The following is a 15829-nucleotide window of genomic DNA, read 5'->3' on the forward strand; positions in this document are numbered from 1 at the left end:
GAGCAAAGTCTTGGCTCCAGCAAGATGTACAGGTGTTTGCCCACTGCTTCTTTCTCTAGCAGGGCTGATGGTAGTAAGTAAGGAGCTCCCTGTTTGACTCTGGCAGCTGTCTTTCAAGGAATCGAGCCCCTGGTCTATCTGGCCTTGGGCTGGGACTCCACACACAGCAGCATCTCTCTGCTGGAGAAGGACCTTTCCCCTCCGTTACCCAGGATCCTCTGAACAGGTTGTGGATGGCTGGGACTGCCTGCAAAGCAGGTGCTCTAATGCTAAAGCTGCAGCAAGCCCAGCTAAAAGCATAAGAGAACGTAAGAAAAGCCCTGCTGGATCAGACCCAGGCCCATCAAGTCCAGCAGTCTGTTCACACAGTGGCCAACCAGGTGCCTCTAGGAAGCCCACAAACAAGGTGACTGCAACAGCATTCTCCTGCTTGTGTTCAACAGCACCTCATAGAATAGGCCTGCTCCTCTGATCCCGGAGAGAATAGGCATGCATCATGACTAGTATCCATTTTTACTAGCAGCCATGGATAGCCCTCTCCTCCATGAATATGTCCAATCCCCTCTTAAAGCCTTCCATCACCACATCCTGGGGCAGGGAGTTCCGCAATTGAACAATTGCGGTGTTGCTTTTGCTAGTGAATAGATACAGCTGCCTTGTAGGAAGTCCATACGGCACAGCATTCGGCTTGCCTGACTGGGGGTCTCTGGCAGAGAAAGGCTGTTCCGAACACCTTTTTCCAGGTCATTGAGCGGCCACAGCTTAGCGGTGCAGCACCCGTGGAAGGGGCATCTCAAGCTGAAGGACCTCGAGCGGCAGAGGCTGGGAAAAGCTGCTGGCAGGCAGATCAGACAGAACCAGGCTGGAGGGTCAGAGTAGGGCAGAGACTGCTGTCAGGCTAGGATCTGGGAGACCCAAGTTCTAATCCTCACTCTGCCATGGAAGCTCACTGGGAGAGGAGGGGCCGTGGCTCCGTGGGAGAGCCTCTGCTTGGCATGCAGAAGGTCCCAGGTTCAATCCCCGGCAGCATCTCCGGTTAAAAGGGACCAGGCAAGTAGGTGATGTGAAAGACCCCTGCCGGAGACCCTGGAGAGCTGCTGCCGGTCTGAGTAGACAATACTGACTTTGATGGACCAAGGGTCTGATTTCACTACAATGCAACTTCATGTGTGTTCATGTGTGAGACCTTGGGCTGTTCACTCTCAGCCTGGCCTCACTCACAGGGTTGTTGTGAGGATAACACGGAAGAGGGAGGAGACCACCTAAGCCTGAGCTCCCTCCTTGGAGTAAAACTGAGATAAGACGGCACTCTTGCAGCAGCCCTGAGTCAGGCTCCGAGAGATCCGGTTAAAAATCCCCGTTAGATCACAAAGCTTGCTGGGGCCGGTCACTCTCCCCCCCCCCATGCTGCGCCTACCTTAGAAGGCAGTTGTGAGAATGAGATGGAGGCAGGGAGAATCATGCTCTGCTTGCGTAGCAACGTGCGAGGGAGAGATCTCCATCGTGGAGCCGGGGCTGCCTTGCACGCTCAGCCCCCCTGAACGTGCGAAGCGGCCTGACACGGAGGTAGACGCTTAGGAGCTCCACGATGGACCGCCAGAGGGGCCTCCACTGCGCGTGCGCCACCCACCCACCGTCCCACCCTACGGGGGATCTTTACCTTTCCCCTCCCCCCGGCGCCTTCTAAGGCTCCCCCCCGACCCTCACCTCACTGCCGCCGCTGCCGCCGGGCTTCATGCTTCCCTCGACCCCCCCTCGCCCGCCGCGTGCGCTCGCCTCGGAACCAGCCGCCCTCGACCGCGCATGCGCGCAAAGGTCAGGGATCGCGTTCCCCCGCCCATTCCAAGATAACACTCTTTACAGAAAAAAAAACTTGATATTTATTTTTCCGCATGTCGAGAGGCATCTCCCCTTCTTTGTTTCCTTGTTTTTTAAAGCATTGTATCGATGAAAAGGGCGCCCGTCGCGAAACCTGAGGGAAGAGGTCAGGGGTCAAGCGCTACGTCAAGGTACGGGCCCCGTTTCATCGCACGCTGAAACCTAAGCAAGACACTGCGCATGTGCCGTCGCTCCGGCTTCCAGGGCTGTATCCAACGCGCAGGCGCCGCGGCTTCCACTTTCTGAGCCTTGTTTTGTCCCTAGTAGTTCAGTGGGGCTACTTGACACACAACGCATACTTAAGTTGTGGAACTCCCTGCCCCAGGATGTGGGGCTGGCTGCCAACTTGGAAGGCTTCAAGAGGGGAATGGACATGATCATGGAGGAGAGGGCCATTCATGGCTACTAGTCCAAATGGATGCTAGTCATGATGCATGCCTATCCTCTCCAGGATCAGAGGAGCATTCCTATTATATTGGGTGCTGTGGAACACAGGCAGGATGGTGCTGCTGCACTCGTCTTGTTAGTGGCTTCCTAGAGGCACCCAGTTGGCCACTGTGTGAACAGACTGCTGGACTTGATGGGCCTGGGTCTGATCCAGCAGGGCCTTTCTTTATGTTCTTATGAAGACGAACCGCGTTTACTTCAGTACCAGTTTTTGTAGCTCAGAGCTCACTTCCCCAGATGTGTGAAGAGAACATCATTTTGGGAATTATTACAGGGAAAACTATGTGGGTGAGGAGCAGTGGGGGCGGAGAGAAGTTTAGGGTGAATCCCAACATTTTACTTATTGATTTATGTCATTTATAGTCTGCCTTCCTCACTGAGACTTAACGCGGATTATACAGAGTGATTCAATACAGACAACAGGATGGGACGGAATGCAATAGGAGTAGGTTTGTAGACTCAACCAGCAAGTCTAAAAACAGAAAGTGAAACAAAGCATAGCAATTAACATGACACAGTAAATGATACAAGATTCCCATAGTAAGATCCAACTTACAGCAAACTATACGCAGTAAATAGGCCACAGTCCCTAATAAGTTGTCCAAGTAACTTTGTGAAGCATTTTGTACAGCGCTCCCTATTATCTACATAGAAAAGGCCTCTTGAAAAATTCATTTTTGTGTAGTTTGCAGAAAGCCAGGAGTGTGGGAGCCTGCTTGACCTCCTCAGGTAGACTATTCCATAAGGTGGGGGCCACAACAGAGAAGGCACATGTACAGGAAGTTGTTGATTTTGCCCATTTGCGACCCTGCTCAGATGAGCGAAGCTGACATGGTGAAGCATAGTGGGAGAGGCAGTCCCACAGATATGAGGGACCAGTACTTTAAATTGAGCCTGGTAACTGATGGGCAGCCAGAGGAGTCACTGCAGAATGGGAGTGATATGCATTTGCTCCCAATTATGGCACAGCCACGGAATTGTGCAGGAGGTTGGACTAGATGACCCTGGTGGTCCCTTCCAACTCTGCACCAACTGGAATTTCCCAATTGATTCTGAAGGAAGATCATAAGAACATAAGATCCATGCTGGATCAGGCCACGGCCCATCAAGTCCAGCAGTCTGATCACACAGTGGCCAACCAGGTGCCTCTAGGAAGCCCACAAACAAGACAATTGCAGCAGCAGCATCCTGCCTGTGTCCCACAGCACCTAATATATTCGGCATGCTCCTCTGACCCTGGAGATCAATGTGCAGTGCATTACAACAGCGTAGCCTCTATGTTACCATGGCGTAGATCCAGGTGGCCAGATTAGCCATGAAATAAACATTTCAAGTATAATGCTCTATCAGTGGTTCCCAACCTGGGGTACATGTACCCCCAGGGGTGAACTGGGTTGGTTTCCCCACTCTTCCACATGAAGCCAGCCGGGTGACCTCAGGCTAGTCACAGTTCTCTCAGAACTCTCCCAGCCCCACCTACCACACGGGGTGTCTGTTGTAGGGAGGGGAAGGGAATTGTCAGCTGGTTTGATTCTGCCTTAAGTGGTAGAGAAAGTCGGCATATAAAAACCAACTCTTCTAGGAACGAGGACATTTAGGGGTATGTGGGAAAAAATTGAATAATGGCAGGAAAAGGCATTTGAAATAACAGCAACTATATTGGTTCTTAGCCCTGACCTGGATGGCCCAGGCTAGCCTGATCTCGTCAGATCTCAGAAGCTAAGCAGGGTCGGCCCTGGTTAGTATTTGGATGGGAGACCACCAAGGAATACCAGGGTTGCTGTGCAAAGGAAGGCACTGGCAAACCACCTCTGTTAGTCTCTTGCCATGAAAACCCAAAAAAAGGGGTCGCCATAAGTCGGCTGCGACTTGACAGCACTTTACACACACACGCATATTGGTTCTTGTAGGTTATCCGGGCTGTGTCATTTTGGTACTATGAGGCGTACAATTTATGGAAAGGCTGCCAAGGGGTACACAAGTGAAAAAAGGTTGTCAACCAATGCTCTGTGTAAAGAAATAGAACGTTATTGTCAAAGGCTTTCACAGTCTGAGTTCATCGGTTCTTGTAGGTTATCCGGGCTGTGTGACCGTGGTCTTGGTATTTTCTTTCCTGGCGTTTCGCCCGCAGCTGTGGCAGGCATCTTCAGAGGAGTAACACTGAAGGACAGTGTCTCTCAGTGTCAAGTGTGTAGGAAGAGTAATATATAGTCAGTAATATATAGTCAGCTCAACCCAACCCCTTTCTGACTATATATTACTCTTCCTACACACTTGACACTGAGAGACACTGTCCTTCAGTGTTACTCCTCTGAAGATGCCGGCCACAGCTGCCACAGTCAGGGAAAAAAAAATACCAAGACCACGGTCACACAGCCCGGATAACCTACAAGAACCAAATAGAACGTTACTCTGAATGGATGATGAGAGAGGTCAGAGATAAAATAAACTAGATAATGAAGCAAGACAAATACAAGTGACCAAGAAGGCGCTTTCTCAAGTATAAGAAAATTAAGTGATGTCAACGTCCCTGGCCTCTTTGGCAGGAATCTACCGGTAGCAGCACGTGCGCCCATTCTTCACGTTTGGGATCGCAAACACAAGAGGGTGAGCGCCGCGCAGGCGCAGAATTGCCGTTGGGCTTAGAAGAACTAAGCATGCGCGAAGCTGAAGACGAAAGGCCCGAGCGCCACCGCGCATGCGTTGCACCCAAGGCCCTGCTGATGGGAATCATAAAGTCGCGACCGACTGAGGCGACGGACGGGTCCTGCGCCTGCGCGGCCTGTCGGGCGTCACAAGATGGCGGCGGCCATACCGGGCTGCGCCGAGGGGCCGAGTGCGCAGGGAGGGGCCGCGCCTCGGGACCGTCTCCGCCGCTAGCCCGCCGGGCGTCCGGGGCGCGGCCGCGGGGCCTGGCGGAGTAGAGGCGCGCCGGCGGCGGCGAGGGCCCGCGAGGCCGGCCCGGTTCGGCCGGGCCTAGCCGGAGGCGCCGTCGAGCCATGGAGAATGCCGTCGGAGGAGGAGGAGGAGGCGCCGCAGGAGGCAACGTCCCCGCCTTCCTCACCAAGCTGTGGACCCTGGTGGAGGACCACGACACGGACCCGCTCATCTGCTGGAGCCCGGTGAGGGAGGGCCGCCGCCTGGGGGCCGCGTGGCTCCGCCTCCCGGCGCCCTGTCCGCAGGCGGAGGGGGAAGGGCCGAGGCCTAGGGCTGCCGGGCCCCTCTTCGCCCCCGGGCGGAGGCTTTGGGGGCGGAGCCTGAGGAGGGCGGGGTCTGGAGAGGGGAGGGGCTTCGAGGCCATAGAGTCCGATGGCCCAAGCGGCCGTGTTCTCCACGGGGAGTGATCTCTATCGGCTGGAGGTCAGCGGTAATAGCGGGAGATCCGCAGCTACCGCCTGGAGGGTGGCAACCCTAGCTGGGCACACCTGGCAGCCGGAGGGGCCTGGCCCTTTCTCGGGCCCTCCTTGCCTGGTGGGGCTGCTGTCAAGTTCTGGCTCCAAAAAGATATGGCAGCTCTGGGAGGAGTGCAGATAGGGTTGCCAACCTCCAGGTACTGGGGAGAAAAACGGCACCGCGTTATACCCCTGTGAGATCTCTCATCTCTAGGGTTGCCAACCTCCAGGTACTAGCTGGGGATCTCCTGCTATTACAACGGATCTCCAGCCGATAGAGACCAGTCCCCCTGGAGAAAATGGCTGCTTTGGCAATTGGACTCCATGGCCTTGAAGTCCCTGCCCTCTTCAGGCTCTGCCCCCAAAACCTCCCACTGGTGGTGAAGTGGGACCTGGCAACCCTAAGTGCAGAAGAGGCAACCAAGATGACTCAGGGTGGGAGCACCTTTTGCATGCAGGGAGGTTGTTCACACAGCGTATAGTTAAACTGTGAAACTCCCTGCCCCAGGATGTGGTGATGGCTGCCAACTTGGAAGACTTTAAGAGGGGAGTGGACATGTTCATGGAGGAGAGGGCTAGCCATGGCTACTAGTCACAATGGATACTGGTCATGATGCACACTTATTCTCTCTGGGATCACAGGAGCAGGCCTATTCTATGAGGTGCTGTGGAACACAGGCAGGATAAATGCTGCTGCAGTCAGTCGTCTTGCTTGGGGGCTTCCTAGAGGCACCTGGTTGGCCACTGTGTGAACAGACTGCTGGGCTTGATGGGCCTCGGCCTGATCCCGTGGGGCTTTCTTTATGTTCTTATGATGCAAACCTATTTTCTCCAGGATCAGAGGAGCATGCCTATTATATGAGGTGCTGGGGAACACAGACAGGATGCTGCTGCTGCAGTCATCTTGCTTGTGTGCTTCTTGGAGGCACCCAGTTGGCCACTATGTGAACAGACTGCTCGACTTGACGGGCCTTGCTCTGACCCAGCAGGGCTTTTCTTATGTAAAGGATTTTTAGGTTTTCTGTTTCAAAAGAAAGACAGGGAGGCTCATATAATTGTGCATAGGTGGAGAAAGTGGGTGGGGGAAAGCTTTCCTCCTGTAAATAAACTTGAAAGCATATGTGGAGTTGACGGGTGATGGATTCATGAAAGAAAGGCTTCTTTACTCAGTAAGTGATTAAATTGTGGGATCTGCTGCCAGTAGATTTAGTGGCGACTACAAGCACAGATGACTTTGGAAGCAAATCAGACAGGCTCTTGGAGGAGAGGTGCATCTAGTCACAGCATCTCAAGGGAGCCTCCATGTTCAGAGGCAGCAAACCTCTGAATTCCAGTGTTAGGAGGCAACGTCTGGGGAAGGCCTCGGCCTCTGGGTCTTGTTTGCTGGCCCTGGTGGCAGCTTGTTGGCTGCTAGGTGGCAGAGTAGGGGGCTGGTCTGGTCTGACCCAACAGGCTCTTTCTTACTAAGATGGACTTCTAGGCTGAGCTCCAAGTCCTAGAAGTGGCCTGGCTAGTCAGCGGCCGCTGAAACAGCAAGAAGGACACTTTCTGGTAGCATTGCAAAGAAAAATATGTTTGTGGCACGAATTTTGCCACAAAATTTTGTTCCTTGGTCTAATGTTGGGAAGGCTCGTGGTAGGAATCGGTGCCTGGAGATCATCCGGTGCGTAACTCCCTGTGCCAGAGCGGCAGAAGGCCGTGGCAGCGGACAGTGGTGCTTCTTACACTTTCCTTAGGACGGGCCAGCTTTGGGTACTTCAGGTGCGTTGATCCCCACACTGTTGTTCTCTAGTGGAATCAGCTGCCTGGGGAAGTGGTGAGCTTTCTCTCTTAGGCAGTCTTTAAGCAGAGACTGGACAAACACTTGTCAGGGATGCTCTTGGCTGATCCTGCATTAAGCAGGGGGTTGGTCTAGATGGCCTGTATGGCCCCTTCCAACTCTAGGATTCTAGTCTAGGTGCTGAAAGTGGAAGGCTGTGGCGTCACTTGTGTAAGTAAAAGTAGTTTGTATGACCAAGCCAAAAGCACACAAAAAAGTACCCCTGAATGCATGTGCACAGAGTTTCCAGATTCTTTATCTGAGCATGAGTGAGGAAGAGAAGAATTTGTTCCATGTGACTGTAGCCTTGCCAAAACTTGAAGTTCAGATTGTCTGAGGATACCACAGAGTGTTTTTATGTGACCCCTCTAAATGGTTTGGAAGCAAGAAAACTGAACATGTTTTCCTGTGACTTCAGAAAGTTTAGAGATGTGTGCAAGCCATGCCTTCGAGGAACCTTGGCGTTCTTCCTCTGTGCACTTCAGAACAATGCCCCTGCAGCGGTAAAGCACAATGTAATGCTGACTAATTGTGCTTGCCATGTGCGTACCTCTCTGGACCCCTCTGTTTGATGCATCCAGCTCATGAGCTGCAACCTTGCATACCCTATGGGGCTTCCTAAACACTCATGGGATCCCTCCCACCTTCTCCCTTTAATCAGTTTAAGATCTATATATAGAAATTATTCCTTAGATTTGGCCATGGTTTTGTTTGTGGAAGGAGAAATCTCATGAGAGTTCAGTAAGCTTTATAGGACGTGCTCAGCTTGCCATGCTGGGTTTATGGGGGCTTGGCAGAGTGAAGGAGTGAGAAGTATTTGCTCCTCTGGTGCAGTGATGTGGGGCAGAGCGTTATCAGCCCCTCGTATGTAAATATAGCCTACAGTTGTCAGAGCTGTTGTGCTGTAGATCAATCATGTAAGGTGAGTTAAGCATGGGATATGAAGCATGGACAAACACCAGTGCTTGTCCAAGGCATATTTGCCTTGTTTTGCTGACATGATTTAAATATTCACATTATTTATTTATTACATTTCTACCCTGCTCTCCCCAACCTGAAGGTCGGGCTCAGAGCGGCTTACACAGTCTAAAACACCATAAAACAATAACCTGTTAAAATAGTTTAAAATACAATTTAAAATAGCCCAATAATACCCCTCAATGGCGCCAAAACTCCAGAGATAGAAATTTGCAGGTAACAGATGAATCTAACCACACCCTAAGGTGGTATAGAAGGGGTGGGGCTCAGCAGCGGGGAAGTGGGGGGGAGGACTAGGGAGGCCAGTAATTATAACGAGAACCGTCGCTGGCCTCAACCATAAGCCCAGCGAAATAGCTCCGTTTTGCAGGCCCTGTGGAACTCCTGAAGGTCCCGCAGGGCCCTGATTTCACTAGAGAGGCTATTCCACCAGGCAGGGGCCAGGGCCGAAGAAGCCCTGGCCAAGGCCATCTGGATACTCCTTGGGCCAGGGATCACCAGCAAGTTGGTATTACATGAACGTAAGCTTCTCTGGGGAACATACCAGATGTTACTTAAGAACGTCTGAAGAGTCCTGCTGGATCAGACCAGTGGTCCATCTAGTCCACCATCCTGTCTCACTCAGTGGCCAACCAGTTCCTCTGAAGGCCGAACAACAGGGCACAGAGGCTGTGGCATTCCCCCTGATGCTGCCTCCTGGCACTGAGATTCAGAGGTTGACTGCCTCTGAACATGAAGGTTCGCTTTAGTCACCATGGCTAGTAGCCACTGATAGACTTATCCTCCATGAATCTGTCCAATCCCCTTTTAAAGCTTTCTATGCCTGTGGCCATGAGCACATGAGTCAATCCTTTCTAGATAAGGCTGTGCCAGGGTGTCAGATCTCAGTTTCAAAGCCAAGTGCATTATCTCCAGGAATCTTTTTTCTACAGCAAGGCTCCTGTCCATGTACAGAGAGCTGTAACAATAATTGAAACATTGGCAAGAATTTTTGGGTGGAGGATGTTTTTTCCGCACAGTAAATGTTGAAATCCTCGGAAGGCAGGATAATAAGGGGTAACTCATTGTGCGTGTTAGACATCAGAAACTGATTCAGCACACCCAACAACATTTAGGGAAAGTTACTGCCAGCTTTTTTCTATCTTTGTTGCTCTCAATCTCCTCATAGTCCTGCTTTCTCATTCCTCTTAGCTTCCTTTATCCATCCCACTCTTTATTCATTCTGCAGTCAGTTGACACTTTCTAGCCCCGTCTGCACTGTGAAGGGTGGGTGCACTATGGATGCCTTTGGGAAATGTTGCTTCAGGTATACACTGGTGGCATTTCCATTATCTCACTGCCTTATTTGGCGGACTCTGATGCGGTTGGAATTCCAGCAACGCTACAGCTCTGCGAAGTGAAGCTGGGAAGCAGATTTTGCAAGGCTGTCGATACAATACGGCTGCTTCTGGGAGCAGTTTTGTTTCATCCCTGATGGAGAGAGGGGGAGCATCCAAATGGCATCTTGTACTTCTGCAACTCAAGCTTTCCACTAGTCTCCCCTGCTGCTTGATATTCCATCCTGGTCCCTCTCCCCTTCATGAGCTTCACCTCCTATGGGTGCCTGAAGGCAATGTAAAGGGTCTTTGTTTCGGCTTGTCTTCTTCAAGGCAGAGTCTGAGCATGAAGCTTCCTTCGCAGGTTTGTTTCTAGCTGCAGTTTTGACCACCAACAGTGAAAGAGAGATCTGTGCATGCTCCTCCGTCTAACTAGAACGGGATGTTCCCGCGAGTGGCTGGGTCTAGTTCTGCTGGTTTTTTAAATAGCTTATTTTGGGAAAGCATCCTTGTGCCTTGGGAAGTGAAGCATTGTGTTCTTTTATTCCCACTTTTAATACGCTGGGGTTTTTGAAGTTAACTTCAACTTTACTGTAATATACTAGATAATATGCTGTGTTGCAATTAGAGAATCAGTCTACCTCAGGTGTAATGATAGGTAATTAGGTTTGTTTTCCTTTGAACAATTGGTACTTGGATGGAAGCATGCCACACACTCCCCCTTTGTGTTTATTCGAAGGAGACTCATAGGAGCCTTCCTTGCAGAAATTGAAGCGCTGGCTGGAATCCCTCCTACTATTTTTATTTATTTATTTGAACTTGTAGCCTGCTCTTTCCTGGCTCAGAAGCAGCTAACATTCATAAAACCATAAAACAGTAGTAGAATATACAATACAAGAATCCACAGAAGACAATGGCAGAGCCTTCCTCCAGCGGAAGAGTGGCTGTCTATAGGAGTAAGAAGCCTTGTGCTGGGAAAGGACTCCCTGGGAACAGAACAGCAATTCCAGCCCTTAAGATGAACTGCTCTTCTGGCTGCTTCTGGGATAGGTGGGAAATCCAAACTTGAACGATTATCTGTGCCTTGATATGGGATATTGTGATTGTTGATAGAGCTGAATAGAGCACAAGGCCTTTCCCCAGAAACTGCTTTGAATGTGCCTCTCTGATGAGCAATGGCAGTGGATCAAGAGTAACACTTTTTAAAGTTATGGTTCATTCTGAGTTAAAGGGGGCATCATTAAAGAGCTTTGGTGCACCTTGTAGATCAGGTTGTAGCGCAGCCTGCCAGTGATGCCTGTTGAAGATGTGATCTTGGATATGCCTTGGCAGCACGAGTCACTGACGAGGTATCTTGCCTTGTAAAGAATAATCCCAAAAACATTGGTGGCGAAATGCCTTTCACACCAGAATTCATATCAAAGTTTAATTTGGGTCTGCATTCATCTCAGGGCGTAAGAGAAAATTTCCTTGTGCAGTTTGAAATGGGTAACAGAGGAAATGCATGTGGGGGATGAGGCACAAGAGCAAGCCAGCCCTATAGAAATGCAGGTAGACCCCAGGTAGGAGGACAAAGCCAGCCCACAGTTCCAATCACAAGAGTCACAGCTAGAGCCCCAAAGCTGGGAAGTCTAAGGTGATAAAAGAAACTCTCCCTGTGGAACTGGAAAGGTCAGTAAGGCTATCCCAAAGAGAGATATCCTATAATATCCTATACATTTTCTAGACACAGAAGAAGCTCTTACTCTTACTCTGTTGCATCTTGCTTTTGACTGGGGAATGCAGGCCATGAAGGACTAAGCTGTTACCTAGGGCCTCCGTTCTGTCCCCTTGGGAAGGGACAATTAGGGAGATGTCATGTCCATGAGAATTAAGATAATGCTGAACTTGAACTACTGCAACTTCAAGGAATACTAGCCTGTCCTAGTTAAACACCCTTAGAATAAATACCGAGTGTAGAGAAAGGGGAACTGCACGTTTTCACCTTTTCTTTGTGCCTCTGCTCAGCCTGGTGCTTGAACAGACCATGTGCGTTCTTTTTATTCATTTATTAAATTTTCTTACATTTCAGATGCACTAAACCTGATCTCTGAAAATGCATCTGCCTGTTGGTCTTGCTGTTTGAAGTGTGGTTAACAGGGAAGGAGCAGCAAGTAAGCCCACCATCCCTGAGGCATGAAGGCGCCAAACTGCGAAGTAGGGATAAATTGCCCCTGCACTAGCTTGTAGGAGTAAAGCAGGAGACATGGTAAATAGGTGGAACCTTGAATGGCAACCCGCATACAGAGTGCTTTACCTGCAACTCTGTTTAGCAGGGGATACTCTCAGTCACTGATGGCAGTAGCGGTTGCCCAGTTCGTTTTTAATAACTCTGCAGAGCAATAGAAAGGGCTGAAAATATAGTAGCTGTTGTACATTCTTGCCTTCATCCTTTATCTTTCGCCAAACCAGGCCAGCTGCATGACAATATAATTTATTATTAGGTACTAATAGTCCTCCTCTCTTTTCTCATCTTGTAAAACTTTAAATTTGATTCTTGACTTTTTGCCGTTCAATATGAATTTATTTATCTGTTCCTGCCATTCCTTCAAGGTCTTTCATGAATCTCTTTGGTACAAAGCTAGTTTTGTTATACATTTCCTTAGACTCTTCGTCCAAGGTGGATAAAAATCTATTACTATTTTTAAAAAATCAATTTTTAAATTTAAATCAGATTTATTTAATAAAATGCTTTTTGAGGAAAAATCTATGTAAGATACATTATAGTCCAAAGGTTATTCTTCATGAAATAAGGATTAGGGTGGGTGTGGTGGGGGAGGTAGTTGTGAATTTCCTGCATTGTGCAGGGGGTTGGACTTGATGACCTTGGTGGTCCCTTCCAAGTCTATGATTCTGTGTAGCATGAGGCTATATATTCATGCAGTGTTTACATTTTTTGGTAAATGAATTCCATTAATCCATTCACAATGTCATGCTCTTCCAGAGGTTTCTGTAGGATTATTCGGGGCAGTTTTTCTATCTAGAAGATATTATTACAGATGCTTGGTTTCACAGTTCTCAGAACTGTGAATTGGTGTCTGCAGAGATAACATGCCTCTTCTTCACAGCAAAAATGTTTTTAAAAAAACATACATAGAGAGTTGAGAAAAATACCTTAATCCCATTGTTCCTTTGCAGATCTATGTACCCAGAATCAACCTCTTACCTCTTAAGTGCTAAGTTTAAAGAAGTTCAATGAATAGAAGATTGATTGGAGTGGAATAGATCTGCACAAGGAGCTAAGTGTGAGGAGGGAGGGGCAAGCAGTTAAAACAGTAGTGAACTCTTTTGAGCAGAATTCTCCACAAGTCTTGGGATCTTTGTGTGTATAACCTGAGGTTTATCATGTTCTCTCCCTGGAGAAGAAAACCTGTAATGGCAGCAGGCTGTAAAAGAGACCCAGTGTGAGAATATTTTAATGGAATTCCTTGGCCTATGGATAAGGCAGGCTTGTGTGCAAAATGCAAATTTCAGCAAAGAAATGCAAGGCCTGGGTGCCCAAATGAAACAACATCATGAGAAAGGCTGTTTGTGTAGAAAACCGTGATTTAAATATAGGCTTACTGACTAGTGATTTAAATCGTGAAAATCTAGTCTTACTGACTAGTGATTTAAATTGTTTCAAATCCACCCTGTCTCTGACATTATTGAGTTGGCTTCAGCTGGATGGCGCTTGCTGCCACCATATTTGTTATTGGGACATACTATGAACTGTGGGTGTACCTTATGTTTTGTTGGCTTCAGTACATATCAAAACAAATATGGTAAAACGGATGCTGCTGCATTTTTGGCACTGGGAATTTTTTGTATTCTTATTTTTAAACAGTATAGCTATCTGCTGGGGTTGGAACAATTGGAGGAATGACCCAGTTAATAGCAATGCAAAGTGATTAAAGTAGTAAGCCAATCTGGCCATCAATGGAAGGATTAAACTTTCTCTTCCTCTTGTATACATGATCCAGATTGGGCCCTCATGGCTGAAATCTTGTTTGAGAAGGCATAAGATCTGGTTCAACTCTCCCAACATCTCATTTCTTTTAACCAGAGGAATTGCTAAGCGAGTACCTGATGTTACTTTGCTCTTAAATGTATGTTTTAATGCTGGGTTTGTCCAGCAGTAAGCACACTGGAGCTTTGCTGCTTGAAGACTACGCTCTACAGTGTGTGTGTGTGTGTGTGTGTGTGTAAAGTGCCGTCAAGTCGCAGCCAACTTATGGCGACCCCTTTTTTTGGGTTTTCATGGCAAGAGACTAACAGAGATGGCTTGCCAGTGCCTTCCTCTGTACAGCATCCCTGGCATTCCTTGGTGGTCTCCCATCCAAATACTAACCAGGGCTGACCCTGCTTAGCTTCTGAGATCTGACGAGATCAGGCTAGCCTGGGCCATCCAGGTCAGGGTTTTACACTCTACAGTACCCAGCTGTTTTTCCAGGGTGCTAACTATAGTGTTACGCTCTGCTTAAAGTTAGCTGTCTTCAAAACTGGTTTAAAGCAATCTCTGCACTTGATGCAAGCTTAGCACTAACCATATTCAGTGCCGGGGAAAGAACAGTGTGAGGAGCAGATAGGTGCAAGCTTGAGGCCTCCCTGTCTGTAAATGATGAGGAAGATACCAGGGCAGTACTGTGTGCTAAGCCAACCGTTCATTAAGCATAAAGCTCCAGTGTGGGGTGTCAGTGTGTGTTGTGGGTAGGCTACTGGGCATTTAGACACCACTGAGTATAGCAGCCATCCAGTGCCCAAGCCCCAGCATGGGTGGTTCAAAAGATCAGATTACACGCATTGGGCCCTTTACTCCTCCTACGAGGTACATCAGGATCACAGCGCAAAGGAATTTACTTTTACATACAGAGCATGACCTGTTTGGTTCAAGTGAGCCAAACCAGGTAAGGAGCCTTGGTTCTGAATCAGAACAATTTCAGCTGAGCCCAAACTGTTAGACTCTCTGGTTTGATGTTGTTATGTTTCTAAGAGATGTTTAGGTACTTCCTCCTGACAACTGGAAGTAGCTTTTCTGAGTTATCCTGTGAAGGATAATGTCTGCATTGGTGTCCTCTGCCTTCAAGAGGGGCAAGCAGGTAGATAAGAACAGCAGTGGTGTGGCTTGAAGGCCTTGGGGAAATCTTGGGCTTTACACACATGTGTTGAAGAGTACAGGCAGCTGTCCCGTTCAGCAGGAGACTTGTTCCTGATGGTGCTCCTTAGTGGGTGTGTCAGCTCAGTTTCAGAAAGCAAGGAAGGGACACCGTAGAAAGCATTGCCATTGGAAGCTCCCCATATTGACAGCAACTCGCTTGCCGTGTGGATTGGCCCTTTAACTTACCTGGAAAGTTATACGACCTTTGGTGGCCAGGATTCAACTAAGCCACAGTCTCATTGCATTGACCTGCAGCAGTGGTGGCCATAGCCTTCCCTGTTATCCGTGCTAGCTGAGTCCCAGCCCAGTGGTTATTGGGGCCACTCGGGTTGATCCCAATCCACTGAACTTACTCTCTTACGGTTGAATCAGTGACTGGCTATTGCCAGGAGTGGGCTCAGAACTGTGCCATGCCTTATGTTGAGACCCACCAAGGTCTTCAGGACCGTGACCAGGCTAGCCTGATCTTGTCAGATCTCAGAAGCTCAGCAAGGTCAGCCCTGGCTAGTACTTAGATGGGAGACCACCGAGGATGTCCAGGGTTGCCAAGCAGAGGCAGGCAATGGCATACCACCTCTGTACGTCTCCTGCCTTGAAAACCTACTGGGTTGCTATAAGTCAGCTGCAGCTTGATGGCACTTTACACACATGCGCACACGCACCATGTCTCCAGGACGCAGTAGGCAGGTATTTCCAAATGGTGCACATGAGTTTTAGCTAAGGAGCAGAGGCTGTGCTCTGGGCATGGCAGCCCTTTGAGACTCCTGCCCAATACTGTGTTGCATTCCCAAAGCATGGTGTAAGTGTGTGACTGATGGAGCTG

At 49.1% G+C, this 15829-nt stretch overlaps 2 protein-coding genes across 2 annotated transcripts in view; one reads left to right on the forward strand and one right to left on the reverse strand.

Moving 5' to 3' along the window:
* BOP1 (BOP1 ribosomal biogenesis factor) overlaps window positions 1–5326 on the reverse strand; it is a 103526-nt gene extending 98200 nt beyond the window's left edge. Inside the window, exon 1 of the mRNA XM_056854590.1 lies at window positions 4880–5326. Coding sequence (XP_056710568.1) covers window positions 4880–5326 — 447 coding nt within the window. The remainder of the gene's footprint in view (window positions 1–4879) is intronic.
* Window positions 5325–15829, forward strand: part of HSF1 (heat shock transcription factor 1) — a 50943-nt gene continuing 40438 nt past the window's right edge. The window contains exon 1 of the mRNA XM_056854318.1: window positions 5325–5447. Coding sequence (XP_056710296.1) covers window positions 5325–5447 — 123 coding nt within the window. The remainder of the gene's footprint in view (window positions 5448–15829) is intronic.

Source organism: Euleptes europaea, chromosome 8 (genome assembly GCF_029931775.1).
Source record: "Euleptes europaea isolate rEulEur1 chromosome 8, rEulEur1.hap1, whole genome shotgun sequence".
Taxonomy (NCBI): domain Eukaryota; kingdom Metazoa; phylum Chordata; class Lepidosauria; order Squamata; family Sphaerodactylidae; genus Euleptes; species Euleptes europaea.